Source organism: Lepidochelys olivacea (genome assembly GCF_965140295.1).
Source record: "Lepidochelys olivacea isolate rLepOli2 genome assembly, chromosome: 1".
In the NCBI taxonomy this organism is placed as follows: Eukaryota; Metazoa; Chordata; order Testudines; family Cheloniidae; genus Lepidochelys; species Lepidochelys olivacea.
Window position 1 is genome coordinate 162,671,674 of NC_140411.1, and position 26,842 is coordinate 162,698,515.

General features: G+C 40.4%; 1 protein-coding gene and 1 long non-coding RNA gene across 4 annotated transcripts in view; one reads left to right on the forward strand and one right to left on the reverse strand.

Annotated features, from left to right (window-relative positions):
* The window catches only part of LOC311514269, a 215,426-nt gene that overhangs the window by 156,656 nt on the left and 31,928 nt on the right, over nucleotides 1–26,842 (forward strand). The window lies entirely within an intron of this gene.
* Nucleotides 716–18,997, reverse strand: ETS2 (ETS proto-oncogene 2, transcription factor). Of its 3 annotated transcripts, none has more exons than XM_084616681.1 (10): nucleotides 18,122–18,997; nucleotides 13,522–13,593; nucleotides 9,701–9,821; nucleotides 7,771–7,890; nucleotides 7,233–7,433; nucleotides 6,127–6,210; nucleotides 4,964–5,185; nucleotides 4,570–4,837; nucleotides 3,813–3,927; nucleotides 716–2,223 (listed from the first exon to the last, which is right to left on the reverse strand). In XM_084616681.1, exons 2-10 carry the CDS (start codon nucleotides 13,591–13,593, stop codon nucleotides 2,008–2,010), a joined length of 1,419 nt encoding a protein of 472 aa, XP_084472807.1. In that variant the 5' UTR covers nucleotides 18,122–18,997; the 3' UTR covers nucleotides 716–2,007. The 3 variants fall into 3 exon arrangements, with proteins under 3 accessions (XP_084472807.1, XP_084472808.1, XP_084472809.1); XM_084616682.1 differs by lacking the exon at nucleotides 18,122–18,997 and adding an exon at nucleotides 17,750–17,769; XM_084616683.1 differs by lacking the exon at nucleotides 18,122–18,997 and having other exon boundaries at nucleotides 9,701–9,772; nucleotides 13,522–13,596.

Sequence of the window (26,842 nt, forward strand, 5' to 3'; positions counted from 1 at the left end):
TTAAAAACACTTGATCATATTGTTTCCTCCATTTTTTCCTCCTTTAGAGAGAGGCAAGCTTAAAAATGACTGGCATGTTATGGCCTACTATCTTATGGTGGGAAACGAATGACTTATGGTCTTTGCAAAGTAGCTTATTCCATACCAAGAGGTGTTGGGAATGTTTTCCAACATGAGTGGGAGTTATGCACCCTACACACATGCTTACCAGTTTGGGACTAGGTTGTAATAGCATTTCTACAGAACATGGAGTTATTCTGGAATAAGTGGTCCATAATTGCACTTTAAAATTCACACTTCACCTTAATCCAAATGATCAAATGCCAGTTTGAGTTAAAACTCTTGAAAAATATTAACTTCTCCAGATGATGGGGGAACATAAGTTCTTGTAACTTGAATCAGACATATGTACTGTACTCTCTAGCAGTAAAGGGGGAGAAGGCCAGCACAAGGCTGTTTGAGGAAGGGCATAGAGCCTTGTGCAACATATTCTGTACAAAGCTAATCACCACTGCAAAGAGTTATTGCCTGATTCTCCTCCCACAAGAGCTGTACACTGAGGTACTTCAACTCTTTTCAAGAGACTTCCTTCCAGTTTACACTGGTCTGAGAATCAGGTCTGTGACTTTAGAAGGTATTTCTGTTCCCAAAAAAAGGAATATAAGAGCCAATCAAAATGTTTAGGAATTCATAGAAATTATGCACACCATTTTTTCTGTTTAAGATGTTTTAATAAAGATTTGTCCATCCGTCCGTCCCCCCACACACACACACACTGTGCAACACATTTCAGTGTACATCAAGCTCAGATAAAAAATAAGGCTCTTACAAATTACATTTTTTCAGTGAATTGTTTTTTTTTTTTTGCAATAAAAATTAGCTGCTACATAAATCCCTCCTGATCTCTGAAAAGGAGCCACAATTATTTCCAAAAATAGAATTCATATTTTAATCATATGGGATAAACCAGAGGGGAAAAAAAAGACAACTCAAAAAAAAGCTTGTATATAAATTGTTTTTAAAAGGACATGCATAGAAGTGAAAAAACATGCGCCATTTATCAAGAAAAATTCCACTTATCCATGTTAATTTTTTTTTCCAGTTAGGCGAAACAGGCCCTTTATGCCCCAGATTACATCAGTTTCTTGTAAAAATGCCAAAATGAACAAAGTTTACCAACTGCAGTCAGGGCAAAATATTCACCAATACCCTCCATCTGACTGTCATATTACAGGCCTACAGTATAATCATGTACAAGGCATTTAACAGACTTCCTCAAACTGCAAAATGTTGTATGTCCTATTCAAACATGAGACAAATATTTACATTCTTCCTATTTCAAACACACATACAATTAGTTTAAATTACATTATACAATATCTGTTAAATAGGAACATTAAAGAACTTCAAGAAGCAACATATAAATATATACAAACTGACTTGAAATGGTGTGATTCCCCCCCTCGGAAGAAAAAAATTATAATTGCTACACCAAATTTTGAAACATAAAACAAAACTTTTGTTTCTGTACCTAACATGTTTGTGTAATAAAATGTACAATACAAACTGTCTCACTCTCGGCTTTAAAATAAAAGGTTAAGTAGGTTTTTTTTTTAAAAAATGCATATCATGATGTAAGCAACGTGGTTAAGTTTTGAGCTAGAATTCTGATGTATAACTGGTCACTCTCCAACCTTTGGTATTAAAAACAACCCATAATAAAAGGCCAAAACATTTAACCCTAGAGCATTTTCATGTCTTCAGGTTAGAGCTAGGCACTGTGTCATCCTCCACACTGCTCCAAGGGACTTGGTGCAGCAATACTTGAAGCCATTGCATCTGATGAAATAAGGCCACTTCTTCCTTCAGCTTTCCCTGATTACAAAACCAGTTCAAGGTCCTTATTTCTTAACAGTTGCACCAATCTGAAAAGACTGACTGCAGATGGGTCCTAGTCACAGTTCAAAATCTTGCAATCTCTGCTAGTTTTGCACGATATCGCAGTGCTCAATCTTCTGTGTCTGGCTGTACTCCCAGCATGGCATGAAGTTCCTCTGCCGTGTACCCCAGCAGGTTCTGTAGGTCACATACAAACCGGTACACATAGCGTTTCCCTGATGTTTTGTGGATGATGTTCTTGTCATAATAATAGCGCAGGCCTCGGCTTAGTTTCTCATAGTTCATTTTTGGCTTGTTTTTCCTCCTTCCCCATCGTCGTGCCACCTTCAGCCCCAAGGTGGGGGAAGAAGAGAGAAAGGCAGAACAAACCAATTAAAGCATACTATCTCAGTTAGCTGATAAATAGGAAAATTAAACTTAATTTAGCAACCAAGTCATTTTGTTGGTTCAAATGCCATCAAATCAGTGAGGATACTTGGGTGAGTAAGAGCTGAAGTCTTAAACAATCTGAGTTATGGGCCAAGCTTTTTGGCCCAAGGGCCACACTGGGGTTGTGAAAATGTATGGAGGGCCAGGTAGGGAAGGCTGTGCCTCCCCACACAGCCTGGCCCCTGCCCCCATCTGCCCCCTCCCATCCCCTGACTGCCCCCCTCAGAATCTCCAACCTATTCAATCCCCCCTGCTCCTTGTCCCCTGACCACCCCCCCGCTCCCTGTCCCTAACTGCCCCCGAGACCTCCCCCCCCATCCAACCCCCCCGCTCCCTGTCCCTAACTGCCCCCGAGACCTCCCCCCCCATCCAACCCCCCCGCTCCCTGTCCCTAACTGCCCCCGAGACCTCCCCCCCATCCAACCCCCCCGCTCCCTGTCCCTAACTGCCCCCCTCCCCCCCCCGAGACCTCACCCCCATCCAACCCCCCCGCTCCCTGTCCCTAACTGCCCCCCTATCCAACCCCCCGCTCCCTGTCCCCTGAGTGCCCCCCCAGAACCTCTGCCCTTTATCCAAACCCCCTGCTCCCCACCCCCATACCATGCTGCTCAGAGCAGCAGGAGCTCGCAGCCCGCCAGAGCCAGCCCCACCACCCGGCAGGAGTGGTGGGCCAGAGCGCTGGCAGCACAGCAGTGGCATTGCTGCGGGGGAGGGGCCAGGGACTAGCCTCCCCGGCCAGGAGCTCAGGGTCCAGGCAGGACAGTCTCACGGGCCACATATGGCCCACCGGCCGTACTTCGCCCACCTCTGGTCTATGAGCATGATGCCAATAGGTAGTGGATGGGCGCATGAGGCACCTTGCCACAAAGGGTTTAAAAAAAAAAAAAATTGTTAGTGCAAGAGAAGAGGTTAAGGTGAATTCCTCTCTCTCAAAGAGCTACACAACTCACACGTTAGGTTAGGTGGTTAAGTCACTTAAGGCCATATCCAAAGCTCACTGAAGGCAATGGGAGTCTTTTCATTGACTTCTGTAGGCCTCGGATCAGGCCCTTTAACTGCGTCAGAAAGGGGTTCCATCGTCAATTAGAGGGTTGGAGTTTATTCTGTTAGTGACTAATTTCCAAATGATCACAGCAGTCATTTGATGTATATCTAAAAACCAGACCTTTGAAGGCCTCACTATTCTGTGCATCTGCCATGTTTCTCTCAATTCCCAGGGGTTTTATCAGTTAAGTTACTTTCCTTAAACAGTTAAGCAATGCTGCAAGTTAAATGTAAAGGCAGCATGCAAAGACAGGACTATAATACACTAAACTTTTATGTACATTTAAGTACTTGACGGATGCTCTCGAAGTCACCCAGCAGTAAAACGTTTACAGAGGCAAAGACTCCTGATCTTGTAAACACTTTGCGTTGAGGGGTGTGCCTTTCTCTGATGGAGGATCAGGCCCTAGGTTTTTATTCAGTCACAACTGGCCACATACCTCATCTGGATCAGCAAGTTTAAACTCCCATCCATCTCCAGTCCAGCTAATAAATGACTGACAGGATTTGTCTGTTAGTAACTCCAGAAGGAATTGCCACAGTTGTATAGGTCCACTGCCTGTAAAAACCAAGAAGAGTAAAATTATTAGCCACAACTAAAGGCTATAGTAAGACACATACCATAATCCTAAGGTTTATCTAACTGATATAATTTTAAAATGTTTGGCTGAGGCAAAGAACGACTGTTTCTGTAACAGGAATCTGCTGAAGGATACATTATAATGAATTGAGTACACTATTTTAATTCAAAGTAGTTATTTGAACCAAGCTTTACTTCTCCCCCACCCCTTCACTTCATTCCTTTCTGCTGGCAGCTATATTTAAAACTTTAAAGGTCCTAAACTAAAGTCCGTGCCCTGATGAAGCTTCCAGTGATGAGCATTTTGCCTGAGTTAAGTAGTCTAGGAACAAGTGCTTAGTGGGTGAGTCAGTGCTGGTGAACTCCTTGAACTGACTGTTTTGTCTGGAGTTTCCCCTCTTTTTAGGCAGATGGAGCTCTACCAAGAATAGAATGCATTCCAGGTTTTAAAACAGGCTGTTTTTTACTAGAATATTGCATTATTAGTGAATAAATCATTCATGAACAAACAGTGAGTAAGGGAGGTTGAGAGGTACACTCTTCCTTTATCACAACGGACATATACCCACACAAGGGATCAGAAGCAAGAGAACAAGAGATATATTGTGGGACATCACTTGCCTGTAAAGCCTGCTAGAATTGCTGCTGGTATAACTGGTTTCCCTTGCTCTACAGGATCACTTCTTTCTTGAATGTAGTCTTTGAAAGACATTGTAGGTTTATTCAGACATAGAGACTGACTACAATCATCTTCAAAACTTTCATAAGAGGGCACACGTTGTACATCCACTAAAGAGGATTGGCTGTTCCAGGACTGAAGTTGAGAATCTGTGCTTTCATAACTTTCTGTGCCACTGTCACTTGATTCATGCTCTCTGGGCTTACCTAAAAAATTAAATAATGGTTGTTGTTCAGTTTATTTTGTATGTATAAGCCACATTAAGTAAAAAAGAGTGCACAGAGTATAGAGCCTTAAACTAATAATTAGCAAATGGAGAAGGTAAATCTTACCAGAGTTATCCATCAGCAAGTTCAGATTGTTTGTGAAGTCGCGGGTCATGGAGCAGTAGTTCACGCTGACGGTCTCTAACTGAGCTTTGGGGAACATCGAAAATTCTTGATCTGGGCTGAGGAGATTTGGTCCTGCAGAAGTCTGACATAAGTCACTCAGGAGGCTGGCTTTGGGGTAGCTATGCATTTGCATACCATAAGGGGCCTGTTCTGAATTAAAACCTAAAATGACAAGGGGGGGGGAAAGGAATGGATTAGTTATTCACTACAATCCTTCTCATAAACGTAATACCTTCATGTAAGCAGAACAAAACCAAGTCAACCCTTCCACTGCAACACAGACATACAGTTATGCCACTAAAAAAATATTTTTAAGCTGAAAACTTGACTGAGTAGGAACGATAGGGTATGGGTCTAATCCAAAAAGTCTACTAAAGTCAGCGGAAGGACTCCAATTGACTGCACTAGGGTTTAACCAGGTTCTGTATCACACAACCAGTATCTGCCGTATGATTTACAGATTGCCAGTTGCGCACAGAGCTCTCTGTGGTTTCCCAGAATGACAGAACAGAGAGAAAGTGCTGGGGAGGGGGCTAGGTGGTCCATAGCAGGATTCCTCTCTTGTTAACTGATCAGCAGATTGAGAAATACTGTGCTGAAAATACAACCTCATACACATAAGCAGCCTGGGGTAGGGGGGAAGAGAGATGTCAGGAGAGGGCCACTGGTCCCTGTCCTCTCCCTCCCTATTTACTCCATCTGCCCTCTGAGGCTTCATATTGCCTCCACCTTTCTTCTACCAAAAAGAACCAAAAACATGACTCCTGCTGGACCCCCATCAGTGCTGCTTTAGATTCAGCCTGGTAGTTGTGGTAATGGCCAGTTTGTACTAAACCATTTATTTGTGCAGAAAAGTTATGAAATCCCAAATTTGTTTTTGGTAAATGAATTGCCAAAAATCAAGACTTGACTTTTATTAACCACAGCTTTCACACTGTCTTCTTTCCTCCTGGTTTCACAGACTCCAAGATTTGCCTCAAAAAAATATCTAGTCTGATTATTTTCAGTGTTCAAACCAACTTGCAGAATTACAGTTTGTGATATCACGTGCAGCATAATGCTAAGGAAGGGATTTTAAATGTCAACCAAATCAGGATACCTACTTAATGAGTTGTTATTGACCCAGTGTGGGGCTGAGGTAAGATGAGAGTTTTCAACATATTGGTCCTGTGTCTTCTCTTGACTGTCTGAAAACAGAACAAATATCCTTTTTATACATCTGACCAGGACATTATGGGGAACTTCAAGGCAACTGGAGGTATTTGTGACAGTCATGAAGTTAGTTACCCGACAAACTTTCAAAGAAATAACTGCTGGTAGGGAAAATTTCATGCCGATGGAATTCTAATATTCAATCGGTCTAAAAATCTGCAACACATTTAAGGCCCTGATCCTGCAAACATTTCAGCAATTGCTTAACTTCATGCACATGTGCAGTCCCATAGAAGTCATGGGGATTATATACCCATACTTAAAAGTTTGTAGGATCTGGGCATTAGGTAAGTGTTTTACACACAGGACTATAACAGTGAAAAGACAAAAAGCAAAATCACCAAAATCCAGCTAGACAAAAGAACACTCAACTTCCAAAGTTGTTTAACAAATGCTTAAATGAAAAAGACAACTTATGGTAACAATGGGAAAAGAAAAAAAAAGTTCTCCCTTTTTTCAATGTAGTTGTTTTGGCTCTCATCTTGTTGGAGGATTAGGGTGGGTAGATCCCTGCATCCATGTGAAGCCCCTCGACAAAATTTGTCCTCATCCTTCTTTTGTCTCAATGAGAAGACCCTGAAGTCTCTGTCACTCTTACATTCATTCACTGACTTATTCCAAAACACTGGTAAAAGTCACTAGTAACATGACTTGACCTAGTTTGACTTTTGGTTACATTTTTCTGATTTGAATTATATATTGCATCAGATCCATCCTAATCTCATTTATATCAATGACTATTCTGTATAAAACTGCTGCTGAGAGAACTGCAGTTTGGCAGTAATTGACAAGCTAGAAACGACTGATTGCTTTTATGCTCTCCAGAAAGTGATTTTTTAAAGCTACCTTTGATAATGTTTAAAGATTTTAAAAATTCACTTTGAATTTTTTTAGGCAATTACAAAACCACAACTCGGTGAAATACATCACCGTTTTGTTTGAGGGGGTTGCTTTGTTAGGATCACAGAGGAGTCGTCCTTTTTGGCTCTCTAGTTACCTTTTATCATCTGTTCCAGGTGTTCCCACAGAATGTCACCTACATAATCAGGAGCCAGCTCCAAGAAATGTTCCTTGCCCAGGTTGCACAAGTCTTGGCCGTTCATGACAAACTGAGGAAAGTTCACATTTGCCAAACTAAACTCCCTGGTAGCCCAAAAAAGCCATTGGCAAACCTGCTGTTCTGTCCATAGCCAAGGATCTGCAAATGGGGGGGTGGGGGGGTAGTTGTGGAAGAGAAGAAAAACGCGTAACATTTAGAGGCAACTCTTGATATTTATGTTCATAAGAACCTAAAATAAAAGTATAGGTAAAAAGATATTGAGAGTGAGGGCTCATGTTTAAAAGAGAGTTATCTAGGATATCTACTTCTGAAGCTCAAATATCAATGATTTAGTCTTAATTTTAAATCACTTTGCCCTAATTTTTCCTTCTATATTCTTTTAATCAGTGGATGAGCTCAGTTTACTTGCTATTCTCGTCATCTAACCAATCAGCATCATTTTGCACTAAAAAGATTATAAAAAGAAAGCACTTACTATTTGGGATACCCAGACGACACTGTTCCTTTGCAAAGCCACTGAAAGTAGCTTTTAAAGCTTGACTCATAACGGCCTTACTGCATGGGGTTAGGAGAGGCAATTCACAGCTGTTTGACTCTAAAAGAAAGGGGGAGGAGTGGAGACATTAGCATTTAGGCTAATGGACCAGACAAATAAGAATCCACAATGTTAAAGAACGAGCAAAAGAGGCTTCCAACTATAAAATGGGACCAAATATGGCAAGCCCTATCTGTAATAGTTATTTCTATGCCAGCGTAAGATTGTCGCAGCTAATGATGCAGACTCAGATTGACTTTGGTAGTAAGAAGTATGCCTTTGTTATGTAGAGTCAATTATCTTTATGAGAAAACAAGAAGACTGCTTCTTCCTCTTCTCTCCTCTATAATCCAAGAGCCAAGTGACCTCTTGTCAACTCTGGATACCCTGCACTGAGCTTGAGAACCAAGTAACGAGGAGGGTAGTAATGATGAGTTGGCTTGTGGTACATTTACCACTGCACTAGATTGAATGTCAGACCCACTCATGCGTAGATCAGTCAATTGAATTTGTGGTGTTGTCATGTATTATTCAATGGTTAGAGTGTAATACATAAATTTGGCATTGGGAACTAGCTTGTGACCCAAAATGTAACTGGCTGATGATCCTGGTACTTGAATTTTATGCAGCCATAAATTGTTATAAATTCATAATCAACTCCTTAGTTAATGCTGCAACCAACTTCCATTCAAAGGAATAATTTAGCCCCCATCCTATCTTCTTTATTAGAAAGATTTGGCATGAAAATTTCCAGACTTCTTCTGGAAGTAAAGAGCATTTTCAAGTAAAGTTTGAAGAAAATTGGTCAAATTGTTTTTGCATTATCTGTCATTTTAAAAAGTTACCCGGATTTGATATTCTGACTGGTGTCAGACATTTCCTTGGGTTCCCTCTAGCTTGAAACCAGCTGGTCAATACTTCTTCAAACTTTCAACTTTCCACAAATCTCTTTGAAAACGAGTGCACAGATTGTAGTTGACACAGTTAGGTTGCACTCATGTTATTAATAATTGCTATATCTAATAAAGTTAATGTCACAGGGAGAGCATGCATACGCATGAGATAAGCTGTCAGGCTTTAGGACTGTGCATGAATCTGCAAAGCTAATCTAGCTATCTATGGTCTGCAATGAGCTCCACGTGAGCAAGCAGGTGAACCTCTGCACACATGTGGAGCTCACTGCAAGGCTGACTAAAAACTTAGGTGCAACACCCATCACCATTGTATTGGAGTAGCTCAGGAATAAGCCAGTCAGAGAGATCTGAGGTGAAGGTAAATTGAGAACTTTGAGTACAGTCCTGCTACAAGGATTTCAGTGCGTTACTTATGCAAAATTTCTAAAGCTGCACAATAAACCTGAGGGAAAGGGGGCCAAGGACCTTGCAGAGTTCTACATTTATACTAGTTCAGCGGGACTAAATACAGCTCTAATATTCTGTCTTTCCCCATTTTAAAAAATACACCAACTTGAGTTATAGAAATGAACAAGTAAAGGTAGGTAAAGATTATTAGTAATGTTAATCTTAACAGATACACACATCCAAAGACCTTTTTAATTCTGCCTCAGTATGCCTAACTGGCCTTCTACAGACAACAGACCCTCTTATATTCACACACCCTACTACAGTGTAGGTTTCCGCTATGGGAAGCTGTAAGCCAGCAATAGAACTACTCATGTGAAAAAACTTAATGTATGTAAATGTCTGCAGGACTGAAGTCTTAAGGTAATATTAAAAAAAAGTCTTCTCTATTATTAAAGATTTATTGTTGTGCATCGTAGGTAACAGTGACAGAAACCTACTTAGAGAACCCAGCACTTTCTATTTTGACTGATGTGGCTGATCAAACTAAAAACGCAAGCAATATTTACCATAAGAAATCGAATCAAATCCTGTTGGTACTTCTTGAAGGGTTTGATCTTCATTTAATGAGGGAAAATATCCTGCAAACAGAGAGTTTGTGACATCAAAGGCATCAAATGCTGGTTGATGCTGCAAAACAGTTTAGAAAAAGAATATTCAGTGTAAGTATTCTGCTAGAGCACTGCTAACAGCAACTACAAAGAGGACAGGTTGTTTGTATGTACACTCTCTCCAGGTACTATCTTCTGAAAACTATTAAACCATGAGTTCAGAGAATAAACAAATAACTATTAATGCAATGTTAAGGGTTGCATAGTTAAAATAAAAATGCAAAAGATTCTAACAGCAGCGTTCACTTTCCTGTGTGGCACATTCTGTATGTCCTATGGTAATCATTTTTTTTACAACATGAACAGTGGTATACTAAGCTACACATTATACAAAATAGATGAATGCTATGTTTATATAATGCAGATGAACTAATTTTTCTGTTAAGTTTCCTCTCCTTCTGCGCCAGACCCACAGATGGTGTAAATAAGAATAGATCACTGACTTCACTGGAGCTAAGCTGATTTTCATAAACTGAGGATCTGGCCTTCTGATTTTTGACTGTGCCACTCTGATACACTAAAATGCAAAAGAGCTGTGTTTAATCTTTTCAAAGACAATGCTGCCTGCATTAAATTGTTAGAAGTTAAATGACCCCAATTAGGCACTGATGCTTCTACCTCCATGAAGGTGAGAGGATCAAGTTCCCGGGTGAGCGGTTATTGACTGGAGGCAGTGTTCTGCAAGACTGTGTTTGAAAAGGCTGCTTTACAGTGTGACAGCTGCATCTTTGAATTAAAAGATGCTAGACTACTGAGATACAATGAAAACTACAAACTTTAGTTATAGTAGGCACAACTAGCAGCCATTTTAACAGGTGTGTATCTAAATTTTAACAGATTGCTAAATTGTAAAGAGATGTTACTATCATTTTTAGCCTTGTAACAGACAGCTAATGATGACTTCAAGTGCTAATTATTATAATTCACTAGTCCTTCTAGTATAACAAAAATAATTGCCAACATGAAGACGCAAGTAAGCTTACTTATATTTTTGGAAATATTCAATCTGAATGATATTACTTAAGACTGTAAAACAAACAGTCTTACAGGATTTATGAAGTAGAGTCTTTTCTTAGGTTTATTTTATTTTTATGGTTTAGGTAACCGGATTGTACCAACTACTGCATTTCATAAAAAGCAGCTTGTTAATCCGCAGCAGTCTCCAATGATTCTTTGCTAGTTTAAACCAATTAACAAGAATAAGTAGGACTGGCTATAATAGAATGTTTGAGGGGGAAAAGGAGAGATTTCTGATGAGCTAATAGTCACTTTTATTAAAGATTACAAATATTTGTAGAAAATCTTGTCTATCATTCAAACTGTGAAGTGCTCTAGTTGGGAGGTGGTGTACATGCGAAGTTATTACTGAATCTCCCAGGCCACATGCACCCCTTCTTCATAAATAGGTCTAAAAGTTACAAGCTTTTTCTACCAAAGTGAGCTGAATAAGTTTATACTTAACATGCCAACTAGTCATGAACAAGACTTGTAGCAACAGGTAGAGGCTATCACTAGACATTCCTATTGATGAGATTTAAAAACACAAACCAAAAGCCACAACCCAAACCTGTGGATACAGTATTTGAAAAGCTACAGGGCACAGCAATGATACCCATATGAGACCATCTGCAGTAAAGGGGAGCCAGAGACTAAGGAACCACATACAATATCTGTAGACAGTTCCTATTTGCTTAGGCATCCACTTAAATGTTCATGCCAAGGTACAGATTTCTGGTGAGAATAAACTAATGCTCCTCAGCATAACACAGATTTGGTCTCAATTGACTGAACTAACTTAAATTGTTTTTGCAGAATAGCATATTAACTATCTGGTCTTTCCTGAATCCACCATGGTTCCTTTCTGGAGTTTACAGCTTTTCTATTTTGGTGTATGGTGCTATTTTTGTTTTGTAAACTGGCTGGGCAGAAACTCAAGACAGACACACACTTTGGCTTGCATGTAGTACTGAGGTTGTTTTTTTATAAAAAGTTGCTATGCATTTCAGGGTGCAATTCATAGCAGCCTATGACCCACAGAAGGAAGAGGCTGGCATGAAGAAAAATCTAGAAGTCTTCCTTCTAATGGCTAATTTAGTCCAAAAATTAACTCTGCTGGTCAGCTCAGTGTAAGTAATATTGTTCATACTAATTAAGATTGTTCATGTACATATGATAGCAATAAGAAAAGTCAGAGTAAAGATACTTTAAAGATTTTTGTTATCTGTGAAATAGTTGTTAAAACCAGCTGGTCTGGTCTGCTACTAAAAAATGCTTTAAATGTTAATAGATAATAGCTCTGATTCACCATTTGTATCTAGAGAAAAGGCCAAGATCTTTCAACATAATCTGGAAACTCCTGTATTTTGTGTAAATAAATGACCGTTACAGTGACTCACTGAAGGGAAAAAAAGCAGTAGTATATGAATGAGTAGAAAGCATACTGTACCCATGTCTCATATTTCAGAAATGTAAAATGTATTAGTTAATGTTTGAACATTGCTCTGAATAGGTAATAAAACCCCATATGGGATAAATCCTGCCCACTTTACTCAGTCAACCAAAAAAAAAAAAGAGGGGGTGGGGCATTATGTGGTTTCATGGCAGTTATGTATAAATTTAGTAATAAACTGTGCAAAACTTGAAGCAAATCCAAAAGAATATTTCACCATTGCATAGTTGCTTCCAAGAGTCTTAAGGGTTGACCTAAGATTGCGACAAATTGTCATCTAACTCCAATTTCCTTTGTGCCTGGCATAACTCCTGCATGGGAGAGCACTCAATTCACAAATTTCACATAAAGCTTCCTATTATGCTCTATGAAATGAATATTTGGTTGCTGGTTAGCAAAACAAATTATATAAGCCAGGGGGTGGGGGGGGGTGAGAGAAGAGGAGAAACAAAAAACAAAAACACACATTTGTAACTGACTTTAAACGAGACTGTGATATAGCCTCAAACACTAGCATTTCTCATAACATTCTAGGCCAAAAAGAGTTTGACTGGTCTTTATTTGCTTTTCCTTGATCATCACAATACAAGCGACCAATGCTTGCTAAAGACCTTTCATGAATAATTACAAAAAGTATGTTAAATGGATGTTCTTGCAGACAGTTACAAAAATGAAATCTTTTAAATTCTGTTTTTTCTAACCTGTCCTCGATTTGTAAATATCTTTCAAAGCAAGTCAAGACATTTGAACAACCGTTTCTTACATATAAGACTGAATAGTTTTGTTTTCATGCATTTTACTCTAGATTTTCATTTGGTAGATTTGCACATAACCACAGAGAATTTAATTTTCCCATACTAGACCAATGCTTTTACATACATCAGTCCTATCAAAAGACATTGACAGCCTTGCATGAAGTTAAATGTAGAAAGACCATCTAGGACCCAGTCCTGCTGCCCTTACTTGCACAATTCTGATTGAGTTCAATAAATTGAACATCAGAATCTGACTTTTCATCTTGCTTTCCAATCTTTAAGATGGATTTGTCAAATGTATATTTTCCTGTTTAAACAGGGTGCTTTAAATGGCTAGGTATAAAGTGTTTGTTCCTTATCTTATAAAAATAAACATCAGCAAGAAGGAACCCAAATGTAGTTAGCATAGTCTCTCTTCAGCATGCATATGCAGGTCTCTCACTAACATGAGAAATACGCGCATGGAGTGGGAGTTTAGGCCACTTGTTTTTAGCATCTCTCCTAGGAAAACTCACCTTGAGCATTCCTCTGTAGACATTAGACACAGGGGCTACCTGATCCATGTTCTTGATTCCAAAGTCACTCATCTGAAATGAAAAGAGAACGTATGAAAAATGTGTTCTTGCAAAGGTGAGTCCATTAACAGGAGCACCTTATCTGCTCTACTGTAGACCATAAACTTGTAATGCAACAAAATGCTTCATTCAGAGAATCCTCTGACAAGGCAAGAATATGAAAGCTTTCATCTTGAGTACTGTGTCCTCAACACCGGGCCTGATTTACACAGTTTGAATTGGGATGAACTCCATCAAAATCATTGACATTAAAATGGTAGGAGATGTATATGTGAGAAGCGGATCAAGCTCTTCGCATACAAGATGAAAGTCTTCCTAGTACCTAAGTTTGTTGAATTTAAGTTTACAGGCCTACAGAAATTCTTTGCTTGCCAACTATTCATTGCTTATCCCTAGGTGTCTTCAAGTTTTGGTTCCAGTGCCTTAAATGTTCATGCTTTGACTTTTTGAATTTTGACTTTGTTTACTGGATTTTTACTAAACACCCATAAACGACTTACGACTTTCCCTTTCCAATTAGGGTGTGGGGTTGCATGTAAGATTTAGCGAGTCCTCTTTGTTTTCACTCAAAATATTTTGGAACTAAATCTTGGACAATATGTCTTTTGGGACAATCCAGAATACACAATCAAGTACTGAATACAGGTTGTTTATAATGTGAATTATTAGCCTAAGAAAAATGTAGCTTCTGATAGATGGATACAAGTTTCCGTTATTTACCCTTTGACAATCAGTTGAATAAACAGTATTTGGAGACTAAGCAAAATAAGCAATAATCCATTGTGAGCAGATGTAATTTCACAACACTACAGGGTTAGGTACTTTGAACACATCAGAAGGAACATGCAGTAAGATGCATCTCTGAAAAAGTTGACTGTCTGGTAGATATTTTAATTCTATTACCCATTTTCCATTCTCTCCCTTTTTATGGAAATCGCAACAGAGTCTATTCCAAAGACTGATCTGAGTATTTATTAAAGAAAATATCCCCAAAGTGTTACACTACTGTTTTGCACATAACTTAAAATGTAACCAAGTTCGGTAAAAATATTTGTTTGAGGATCAACTGTCTGCCAAGTTTCTGCCTAAAATATCTTACTACAGTTATAAACTCAACATCTTAAGAGGGTTTGTAATATAATGGGACTGATAACAGACTTGTCTGCAGTAGCATAAAAATACTGTCCTATGGCCTATAATACAGAAACAGAATTGTGTGTGATTTTATGACTAGTTCTAATCTATGTTTGACAAAATAGTGACATATTCATAGTAGCTCACTCAAACAGAAGGCTGTAACGTAGGCTTACGGGCATTGCTCTGGCTTATCATAAGGACAAACCACATTGAACAAAAGTGATTTATCAGAATCCACAGAGACACTGTTCATTTAAAACTTTTCCTTTCATTTGGTCTTAGCACAATGCTGGCTTCTCCACCTTCACAGAAAGTGTTTAGAAACTAATATTAGTCCATAAATGCCATATCAGGAAAAGGTCAGCCCCACCATTCCTACATCAAAGCTGTAGCTATTAGAAAACTAAATTATTTCTGCCCCCCTTGGTTACTTCTATATACACATGTAAAAATAAAATATTTAAAAAAAATCAAGTACTCAAAAGAAACTAAGCAAATCAAAGAAGGTCTAAGCAAAACAAATACAGCTTGCTGTAATGATAAACATCCAAAGTATCTATAAAAATAAACCAATAAAACCAGCCTCTTTTCTCCTCTCCTTTGTCCGATCACTCAAAATCCTAAATATTTAAGCTTAAAGGCTCATTTTGGCTTTAGTGTCAACTGTTCTTCCACATACAAAACAATGACTGAAAACAGAGAACAACTGCATATGAAAGGAATACAGTCACGCAAACTTCACCTAAATATGGAAAATGCTAACTGGTGTGATTTTGTGGAAATGAGAACACAAAATATCCTCTCTCTTTTATGAGCATGTTGGTAATGAACAGTGATCTCTCCACAGTTCAGGTCATAAATTCACTCAAGTGTCCCTCGTCCCTCCCCTGAAGATATTACAATTTTAAATTAACATCTTATCCTGTTAATCCTGTTGTTGCTCCTTTTCAGAGTATCATGAATTTCTAAAGCTTTTTAGTCTCTGTTACTACTCCTTTTAATTTAATAGTATCTAGCTATAAGCCTCAACTTCTAGATATAGCTGCAATTTGTGATGCAGAAATGCTTTTGCGTATGTTTTCCCAATAACCTTAATTTTTGGCCCATCATTTATTGTGATTAGTCTGAAGATTTCAGGTGAAATCCTGGCCCCGAAGTCAACTGTAATCTTGCCAATGACTTCAAGAGGACTAGGATTTTACTTGTCTTTTTTTGGTCTCAGTAAGTGTTCACAATACAAGTAGTATTTAAAAAGGTGTAACTGGCATTTCTTCCAGTATATTAAACTGAACACTATTTCTCTATGCCAGTCTGCTCACTTGCTATTTCAACCACACACAATCACTTTGTCAGTGTTATGTTTTGAAGGCAACTGGAAATAGACTCTGTAGCACACAATTATGCACCAAAATCCTCATCAATATATTTTTTTTCCCTTTGATCAAATTCTTCAAGTACAACTTGTATGACAAATGAAAGGATACAGTTATTCATAGTGTTACCAGTTTGGGTGATCAACCAATGAGGCAAGGGTTTCCAGCTCTGTGATAGGGAACTCACCAGCATACTGGAAAATAAACTGGGCGGAGTGTGCAATACAGATCTTTGCAACAGAGAGACTTAAAGTTGGAGTATTTCATTGGGATGGTGAATGTTGTTATTTTAAGTTCTTAAAAAGACAACGGCTCAATGTGACTGGGCCTCACTACCCACTCCTCCACTAAACATTGACAACTGATTCTCGTTGGCTACAATGAGTAACTAGCAGAACACCTTTGTCAACACCTGTGCACGGCTGAGAGTGGGTGAACCTGAACAGACTCAACAGGATCAAGCAATTAACTAATACTTCTGAATGCTGGTCAACTTCTTTCAGCAATAACCAGGTACTTCCTTTACCTAGAGTAAACCTGTACCTATTCAAAAGAAAAACTAAAATCGGTGTTAATATTTGAGACCTAACTAATTAGGCAGCTAGTCTTCATAGGCTAGATCCACCAGTTCTTCCTAAGCAAAACTCCATCGGACTTCAAAGTGTTTCTTACAATGGGCTTTAAAAAAATAAAAATTAAAAAAAAAAATCAAGAAAGCTCTTAATTTCTAAGTTTAACTATTTGATTCCAGTTAGGAGTGATGCTTCCTTACAAGATAGATGACTTGTCACGGCTGACACACTTGCCCATAAAAAAGTAAGGTGTAGAAATCATGCAACCAGAACTACCAAAAAACCAAAACAACCCCCCCCCCCACCTTTAACATAAACCACCCAAACAAAAAAACAAAAACCAGACCAAAAACATCTGATGCATCTGCCTATCAAATGGTGGCTTAGAAAAATATTTCTAGACGTATTGGGGGAGGGAGAATCTATATAGTTCTCACCCAAACTCCTGGTTACTGGTTTTAGATCACACAAGGGGCTTTTAAAACTTGGATTTAATTTTTTTAAACTGACTTTATACTGTAATGTACATAGACTCCTATGTAAAAGCTGCTGCTGTTGAATCTGTTTGCTCCCCCCAGCCCTCTTCTTCCCCCTCCACCCCCCCCCCCGCATGTGTATTGTAAGGTAACAATAAACAGTCGTATTGGCTGACATGTCAGCCAGTCTTTGCTACTAAAAAACAAAACAAAAAACCCACCACACCCCTCGTTGCCCCCCAACACAGTCACATCCAAGGGACTTCGGTGAGTTCCAACGTTTAACCTACTGCTCAAGCTTCCAGAGTATCAGAAACAATGTATAAAACAATGTTTAAGTATGTGCCACCTTCTTCCTACCCCACTAGGAGGATAAAGGAGATCATCATAACCCAGCGATAGATTCCAAGAACTCACAATTCAGCGTAAGACCAGCCAGGCTAAAAGAACTTCTAAATGTTTCTCACACCGGCAAGGCTAGGAAGAGCCTCCCTGTAAGGCGGCGGGGGGGGGGGGGGGGGCACGACCTTCAAAAACCAATTTCGATGGGCCCTCGCCGCTTGACTCCAAATCGGCTCTCACCTACTTAACCCGATGTCATCTGACTCACCCATATAAAATACAGCGATTCCCTTACACGCCAAACCGGGCGGGGGGAGCAGCCGGGCTCGCTGAGGGAGCGGGGCGAAAAGGGTCGTTCCGCGCACAGGGCGCTGCCCGCGCCGCAGTTCGAGGCGGCTCCCTCCCGCAAAGTTTGGGCGCCGGGGCAGATCCCGAGCCCGCTGCGGCCCGGCGGCCCCTCCAGCGGCGGGGGCGGCGGCAGAAGCGGGGGCTGGTCGCGCTGCAGGCGCCGCGCAAGAGCGGGCAGCGTGAGACAAGCGGCACAGGCTGCGGATCCACGCGGCGGCCGAGCGCCCCCTTCAAATCCATCGCGCCCCCCTCCGGGCCGCGCCGCGCCGGGCGGCTGAATCCTGCGCCTTACCTGGGCCGCCCCGAGCCGAGGTCCCGCCGGGAAGCTCTCCAAGCCCAGCGCTCGCTCCTGCTCCTCCTGCTGCTGCTGCTGCTCCCGCCTCCAAACGACGCCGCCGCCGCCTCGTCCGGAGCCAAAATCGCCTTTGCAGGGGCGGGGCGCGGGGGGCGGTGCGGTGCTGTGCGTGGGCGCTGGCTGTGCCCGCCGCGGCTGCTGGCTCCGAGTGCGCCGCGCTCCGCTCTGTGCGCTCCTCCGAGCCTCCCGCGGGCTCTTCAGCGGGCAGGAAAAGGGGGCGGAGCGCGCCTCCCTGCGGGCCCGGCCTCCCCGGCTTACACGAGGAGGCGGAAGAGCCGCTTCCTTTTCTTATCGCGGGTGTTGTCCTTTCGAGTCGGCCGGGGCTGCCAAGCCAACAGCCGCCACCCCCTCCCCCGCCCGGGTGCGAACGGAGCCTGGGCTGGGGCTTTCACGGGCCCCCGCCTCTCTCCTCCGTCTGTTGGTTGTTTTCTTCCCCGAAGGGAGGGGGCCAGCCTGCCTTTGAGGAGTTTACATCACAAAAGAAGAGAGAGGGGGGAAGAAATACCTATATCCTTTGAGGGAGATGGCCGTGATTCTCTCCCAGGGTCCGGGGGACTTCTTCATCGGGGATGATTTTGTTTTTCCAATTCAGACTGGATGTTTTTCTAAAAGCTCTGCTCTAAGCATTATTTGGGGGACGTTCTACGGCCCCTGTTATACAGGATCAAAGAAGTGGGGGTTTTACCCACGAAAGCTGGTGCTCAAATAAATCTGTTAGTCTTTCAAGTGCCACCGGACTCCTTGTTGTTTTTGTGGATACAGACTAACATGGCCACCCCCTGAGACTAGATCGGTGGTTTTCAACCAGTGCTTAATTTGTATGAAGGAGGCGCCCGGGCTCACACATTTAGGTGCTGGGGTTCAAACAATTTTTTTTTATAATCATACCTGATGCCGCAAGCCCAAAGGTGCTGGGCGATGAACTTCTAAGCCTAAAGGTGCCAGGGCTGAGCCCTGACACAAATTAAGTGCTGTTTTCAGCCTTTATTTTCATTTGTGTATCCCTAAAAATTGTGAATGGAGGTGTGGACCCTTTTGAAAATCTTAGACATAGCCCACGGACCCCTGAGGATTGTAACTGCTGTTCTGTGGCAACGACAGCCTTTTGCGGACCCCTTACACATAGTGTGCGGACCCCCAGGGGTCTGCAGACCATGGTTTGAAAACCACAGGGCTAGGTGATAATCCTGGTCCTGCCTGGCCTTGGAATCTGTGAAGCTAAGAACATCACAAGCATATAAAATATTTAGTTTTTAATTACACCAAATGATGTACCAAACTATTGTAAGATGAGGTGTGTCAGGCTCTTGGGCACGGACAACATGAAAATAGTTGTTCAAGTCTGCCTTCCAACCTGGACAGTATTGAGTGCCATGGTAGAGGATGTATCACATTAAACTGACACTGGGTTTCTCCAGGGCCACTGTAACCTATGTAAATGGCTTTGTTGGGTATTGTCCATTTATCACTGTAGATACTTCTAAGGACGAAAAAGCACAAATGTTGTCATTCGTTCCAAGCCTGTTTATTATTTCTGATGGAGGAGTTGCCATGCCAAATACTAAGTTATGGGATTGATGCAGGAATTTCTGGATGAAATTTTATGGCAAAAGATCATGGTCACAATGGCCCCTTCTGCTCTTGTATGTATCTTCTAGAACTGAGTACCTTTCACTGAAACACTTCTTGCTATCAGCTTGATAGCAGATCATAGCTGCTGTAGAATCACACAGAGAGATGCTTTTTAAGTAGCCAGCTCCCAAACCATTTGAAGGGTTTTAGATATAAAATCAAGACACTTCATCTTATTCCTTTAATGGGGAGGCTACAAGATCATTGAGATATGTAACCAGGATTCTGGAGCTCTACCACATAGAAAGGACAGACAATATCTTGGGACAGCTAAATATTTATTGGCTGTTCTTTTTCATGTAAGCAACAGGGAACTGGGGGACTACAAGTGAGAGTTCAATCTTCTGGGTAGCCTCAGGCAACAAAACCTTAGAGCTGACTGTACAGTGTGTTTTTGTTGTTAAGAAAACCTAGACCTCTCTTTACCTGCAGGACAGCAGTGTATTTATTCTGAGTCTTGGTCTTTCTCCCCCCTCATTTATTTCTAGGGTCACAGTGATAAAATTCATGGACCTTTTAGGTTTAAGATAGTTTGCAAGAAACCAATGTTATGTATTTGATTCTGTTGCTTTGTCCGAGACACTGACTGTTCTTTTTGTATCCTGTAAAAAAATATTTTGATAAAGCTGATGAAATTTTCATTGGTGACATGTGACTTTTTGTTGTATTAGGGGACAGCACAAGCTGGCTTTTTCAAGCTCTCAGGGAAGATAAGCGGATATTTTAAAGCCTATGTCTCTGATCTTTTCTGAGCTGAATTTCAATATAGTCTGTTTCTGAGTGTTTCAAGGGATGCAGAGTAAACTAAAGATTTTATGTAAACAAAGCTAAATCTTCATAGGGTCTCCTGGTTAACAAAAGAAAGTGCCCTAGGCATGCCCTGTCAATACAAAATCTCAACTGCCTTGTCTTGCTGCTCTTTCTCTCAAAGGGAGCAGTAGTTTATGCAGAATCCTGTTTACTCATACAGGTGCAGAACTGTCCTACTGGTTAAGGGAGACAGGCCTAGGTGTCTGCACAAGTAAGTACATCCATTTATTCATATCTGAATATCAGTGACATCGTAGCAGAATTTTCTAAAGCCTTCACAATCCATCGCTAACTTTAAGTACTCAAAAAGAAAAGGAGTACTTAGTGCCACAAGTACGCCTTTTCTTTTTGTGAATACAGACTAACACGGCTGCTACTCTGAAACCTTTAAGTACTCAGCAACTGATCTTCCAGTGACATGCCACATGCCATACATCTACTTTCTTGTCATCCCCTACTGTGATGACCCACCATTCCTTCCACAGTAACTTTCTCAAGTTTATTTCTAACTCTACGCCTTTGACCAAAGTGCATAGGCTTGTGTCTGTTGTTTTCCGACATCAGAGTCTTCTTCTCTCCAATAATATTTCTAACAGAGGATTCGTTCTTTTTTCTGTCCAAGAGATACACAAGAGTCTTTGCCAGTGCCACCTTTCAAAAGCTTCAGTTTCCTTCTTGTCAGCAGCATTAACTTCCCACAATTCACATCCATAAATTGCTATGGAAAAAATTAGGTTTTTCATCAGACACTCCTTTGTGCATTTCAAGGTGCTGTGGTTTTCCCACACTTTCTTAAGAGAAGCCATTCCAATCTTAGGCAGTTCTAAAGAAATCAGAAGAATCTTCTTGGTTGGATATATATGATCCCAGATAATTAAATTAATCTACTGCCTCTATAGTTTGTGACTTCCACTTGCATCCTGTTTTTGTTAGTCAAGTCACACACATGTATTTTGTTTTCATCACATTCAGGAATATTCCTCAGTAACTGTTTTTACAGACTCCAGTTTTTGTTGCATTGCATCCGTGGTTGTAGCAAAGAGTGTTTCATCTGCGTATCTGTGGTTGGTTAAGAGGTGTCCGCCTGTGGAGATCTCAGATCCTTCCACTTTGTTAAACCTTCCAAGGCTTGTCTCATAATAAATTCTCTGTATAAGTTAAAGAGGCTTGGGAACAAAATACATCCTTGTCTCACACCCCCGCACAGGGGAAAACCACTCCCTGTCACCTACTGCTATTTGCACTGTGTTCTGTTGGTGGGGGTAGAGACTTGCAATGAGTTGCTTTGAAATCCCCATATCTGCAAGTGTCCTCCAAAGATGGTCATATTAGGTGGCATGGTATGCTTTTGCGCAGTGCACAAAGCACGTGATCAATGGACGATCATACTCTCTTCATTTTCAGTGATGTGACAGTCATGATTTACTCATGTGCCTTGGCTGTCCCTGAAACTAGGTTATTGTGGTATTAGTTCTGCTTCTATCCTTTGTTTCATGTGATCAAAGCAGAACTTTGCTCATGTGAGATATCAGGAAAATGATAGGATAGTTACTGCACTCTGTTTCCCTTCTTTGGTATGGGCAGAAAAATTCCCTTCATCCAATCTTCTGTCCAATTTCTAGTCATCCATACACCATTCAAAATTTTCCACATAGCCTGTGAATGTGTCTGCTCAGTTTCTCACAGTCTGTCCTGCGTTCTTCTGTCTCCAAGCCAGTCTCTTTCACTCTATCATTTTCCTACCAGCTCAGACAACCTTTTCAGTTAACCATGATTTGGGCAGAGACTTTGGTTTGGGAATGTGTGCTTTGGTGGTTTCAGACATAACAATTTTTATTATGGGAAAAGCAGAATAAACACAAGACTGTCTTGGTCAAATCAGAGGGACAGAGAGACTCTGAGTCCATAGTGAAGAGAAATCACTTTTGAATATTTTCCCACTGGTTTTAATTAACACCCTTATCCCACCAAAGACTTATGAGAGTGAAGCCTTAAAAAAAAAAGTATGAATAATTGTATGTTTTTTTCTTACAGAATTTGTTCTTATAAGTCAACTGTGTCACTTGTTCTATTAATTTTAACAACGGTTCTGTACGTAGTATCTTCTGCAATAGTTTCAGATCACTTAACATTTAAAAGCAAATTTAAAATCATTATCAGATGTATACTTAAAACTGGTACCTATTCAGCTTTGTGAATTTGAATCAGAAGCAGATAGCAGAGTCATGACATGTGAGTACTCTTCAGGCCTTGAAAAATCTGCTTGCCCCTGGAAAGTGAGATGCTTCCCCTAGTGTATGCAACGGCCTTAAAGTGTCAACTTTTTGCACAATTTTTCATTCAAAACATTTGTTTCTCACTCTTAGTGAAAGTTGAGCTCCCCAAGAGGAGGTAGAGTGGTCCATCGGATAAGGCACTGGACTGGAAGTCAAAAAACATAGGCTGTATGCCACTGATTACTCTACCATTGTGTGTCTTTGGGCAAGTTACGTAATCTCTCTGAGTCTCCTGATTTGTAATTTGTGCATAATAATGATACTTTGTAACCCCTTATAAAGCAGATATCCGCAGATCCCCTTATATCCCCTTATATTTGATATCCGCAGATGAAACGTATTATAGCCCCAATTCAGAAGAGTATTAATGTAACTCACATTCTAGTTTAACTCTTGCTTTCATTCGTAGCATAACTTGGTAGCTGTTACTTTTATGTTCAGATTTCTGTACTGGAATTCAAACCATCATTTGAACATTGATTTCACATCTCAAAATCAGTATTCTTGGCATTAACTTAAAAGTAGCTTCTTTTAGTGCTGGTGGTACAATTTTATAATTCCCCCACTTGCTGCCCCTAAATAGTGGCTCCCCTGCAATTTGTGGTTCTGGAGGTCTGTACTCTATGGCTTGTAGACCAGTTTCCTCAAAATTAGATTCTTGAATTTAATACTTTCCTCATAGTGTATCTTCCATATAGCTTTTGCTCCAGCCTCTAGATAGGAGCTTGATACCTGATTCCTTCTGTCAAACGTGCACAAATCAGGCAAATTATGACGGCACACTTTTGAGAGAGACACAAAAATGGCTCGATTTTGATGATGACATTTCTTAATACAAGAAAGTCCTGATCTAATAGGGTGGCATCTGCTAAACTCATAAGGGAAACAATTATATACTGTATGTCAGCTGGATAGCGATCTTAATTATAAGACTGACAAGAACAATTATGCCACCATTAATAGAGGGGAAGCAACTCTCAGAAAGGATAAGATGACAGATTGGAAGTTACTCATTTTTTATTGATCGTTTCTGTGCTGGGATCCTATGCAAAAATAAAATCTTTTAAATAACTCCATTAAAACTAATGCATACATCACTATTTTAGCTGCCAGATAGATAATGTTATGCTATTTTAAACTGAAACAGCCAAATTTACATCAGAACTTGGTTTGAATTGATTAGAAACACTTGGTATTAATGCAACTTTGTCTTGTCTTAGGTGCTGCCCATTTTTATTTGTTTTAACTTACTATAAAACATGGTGACACGTGAATGGTGCATCATAAGTCAATGAATAATCCCAATGTCAGTGCCATTGTGAAATCTCCACTGAGAATGTTCATTGTGAAACCACTGTGGGAGACTGGCACCTTCTTTGCCGCTGAGTTCTCACATTGTTGCCAAGTGACTAGGAAGGTGTGACGGCCAGACAGTGAAAGGGAAGAGAAGTGTTAGGGTCAGAATTACTAGAAGCTTGTGTTGCATGGGAAATCTCCAGTAATTCTTCCAAAGATTGCTTTTCTCAGTACATGTCATCATATGCTGTCTTTCTAGTGAGGATGGAAGTGAGTCCTCAGATTTGGGGGATGGTTCTGGCTTGCTTCCTGCCCTTCCCGGTTATAATTTCTTCTAAACACTCTAAAGAATGTCCCTCTGACTTTGTGATTCCCAGTGAAAGAACTTGCTGAAATGTCAAAGTATTTAAATATGGGACATTTAATGGGTCAAATTTTTCTCTTGGTTATATGTCTCCCATTGATATCACTGAAAGCTGTGGATACTTATCTGGGGGCATAATTTGGGCCAATCTTCTTATCAATTTGACTCCGGCTACTTTACATTTAACCGCACGTCTCAAAAGGAGAAGGGTGTATCTGATTTCTCTGGTCTCAAAGTGCATGTTCAACTCTTATTCTGTGCACAGAACTCCCACTGATGTCAAGACAGAGCAAAATAGGACCCTAAGAATTTATGGTTTAAATCACAAGGGGTGTGTGAGAGGAAAGGTATGAGGAGGGGCTTCATTACAATGGGCACCCAGATGAATTACAGCTGACTGCCTCAAAATTCCTCCTGGGACTCTGGAGAACATACTGGGGTGGAAGCCTGTCATGCTTATAAAGGATGCAGCGTGTGCTCACCTTCATGTTGATTCAGCTTCCCCAGTGGGGTGCATCGGGGAGGGAAGGGAAGCCTGAGGGCAGGCATGGTCCCACTCTCACCACACCCTCTCCTCCCACTGAAGAGCCTAACAGTGCTGGCTGCACTGTCTTGGAATGGTCCTTGCACTCAAGGCTGCAAATTACAGCAGTCCCTGCTCAGGGACACAATATTGACGGTAGGCCTGTGCTGTCTCTCTTTTGAGTACCCATGCAGCACCTGCAACAGTCCTGCTCAATGGATCATTTGTATTAAGTACTGTTATAAAAGGAATCATCTTGGATTAAAAAGTCCACATGTGTGTGGACCTTAAAGATAACTTCCAGTAAAACTACAGAGGACACCACATATAAGGTCATAGCATAAGGGTTTGGGGAAATAACATGTCCAAAGGCTAAATGCTTATTTTTCTCAGTTTGAAAACATCAGCATCCAAACTAAATTCTATTATAATTTAAACAAAACAAAGGGCCAAATTCATCAACTCCATGATCTAAATGAAGTTGCAGCAGAGATTAATTTAGGCCATAACGTTTACGCAACTGGTACCCAGCAAATGATTGGTTGTATATAGTTAGAGTAGAAGTAAGAAAAGTGACCCTCCCAGAATCTACCTTTCAAGCCAATGTGTATTCCATTCCTTCTGAAGAAGAGACTTTAAATTATTTGAAGAACAAAATTTGACCAAGGTAACATCTGGAAAGACATCTCAGTGAGTCATAAAGTACAGTAACTTCTTCGTGTGTGTCATTGCTCTTAAAACATGCAGACTGGCATTAACACTGCAAAGGCAAATACTATGCCAAAGTTCTTTAGGCAAGTTTGAACAAAAGAATCAACACCATATATTCTGCTTGTGTTGAATAAAATTGATGATCATTAAATAAACCTTACAACGCAATCATTTATACTTATAAAAACTCAAAGATTTTTATGTTCATGTGGCTTTTGAATTTTAAAATGATCTGAGCATGACTTGCATAACTTTTGCAGTTGGACTGACGGAGATGCATAACACATGAATTTTATTATGTATCATACAATTTGAAAAACTAAAAGTCTTTACTCTTCATATTAAAGCAAAAGCTTAATCATTATACTACTCAGCCTTGCTATTGCTTAAGAGATTGCCCAAACTATTTAGAGTACACTTACTTCATTTGGTGCTGTTGCAGGCATAAAATAAAAAGCATATGTTAATACTCTGAAGGCCAAATTTGTCCAGAAACTGAAGAGGACATTCACTGGTTTTTGGATTTTGGATCTCTTTTTTTCCAAGAGATTGTGTCTTTTGACATTTCCTTTCAGCAACTGAAAGGTTTCATATCTTTTATTGTTTGCATTTTACATACTGCTCATTTCTTTTATAAGCTTACCTTTCTGTTATAAGTTTACCTTTCCTCTGTACAGATTTACCATGCTGTTGTCCCAGACTTTTATAACTAACGTGATCTCGTCACCAAAGTTAATTGGGTTTCTATTGATGTGCACAGTTGAATGATTCCTTCACCAGTAAATAGTGTCCATGGTTTAATCTATACACTTTTTCCATATTTGGATTTTCACCTTTTTTAAGGTTACAGTAATTGCTGTTGGTACTCTGTTGCTGCTTTTGCCCCAGATATGTTTAGGAAGGCATTCTAAAATACAAAATCAAAAAGCCCCTGATACCAGGCTTGCTTCTTGTTCTGCAAGCTACAGCATTCTGGGCAAGTGAGAGGTTTTGTCACTGGATGCCACTTCAGAAACTCTGCCTTACCTATATCCTTTAACTACTGG

Coding starts and splice junctions, on each gene's coding strand:
- ETS2 (XM_084616681.1), bottom strand. CDS start 13,593: ATGAGTGACTTTGGAATCAAGAACATGGATCAGGTAGCCCCTGTGTCT. Junction 4,838..4,963: donor CTTGCTGATGGATAACTCTG/GTAAGATTTACC, acceptor TTAATTTTTTAG/GTAAGCCCAGAGAGCATGAA. Junction 3,928..4,569: donor CTAGCAGGCTTTACAGGCAA/GTGATGTCCCAC, acceptor TTTTACAGGCAG/TGGACCTATACAACTGTGGC.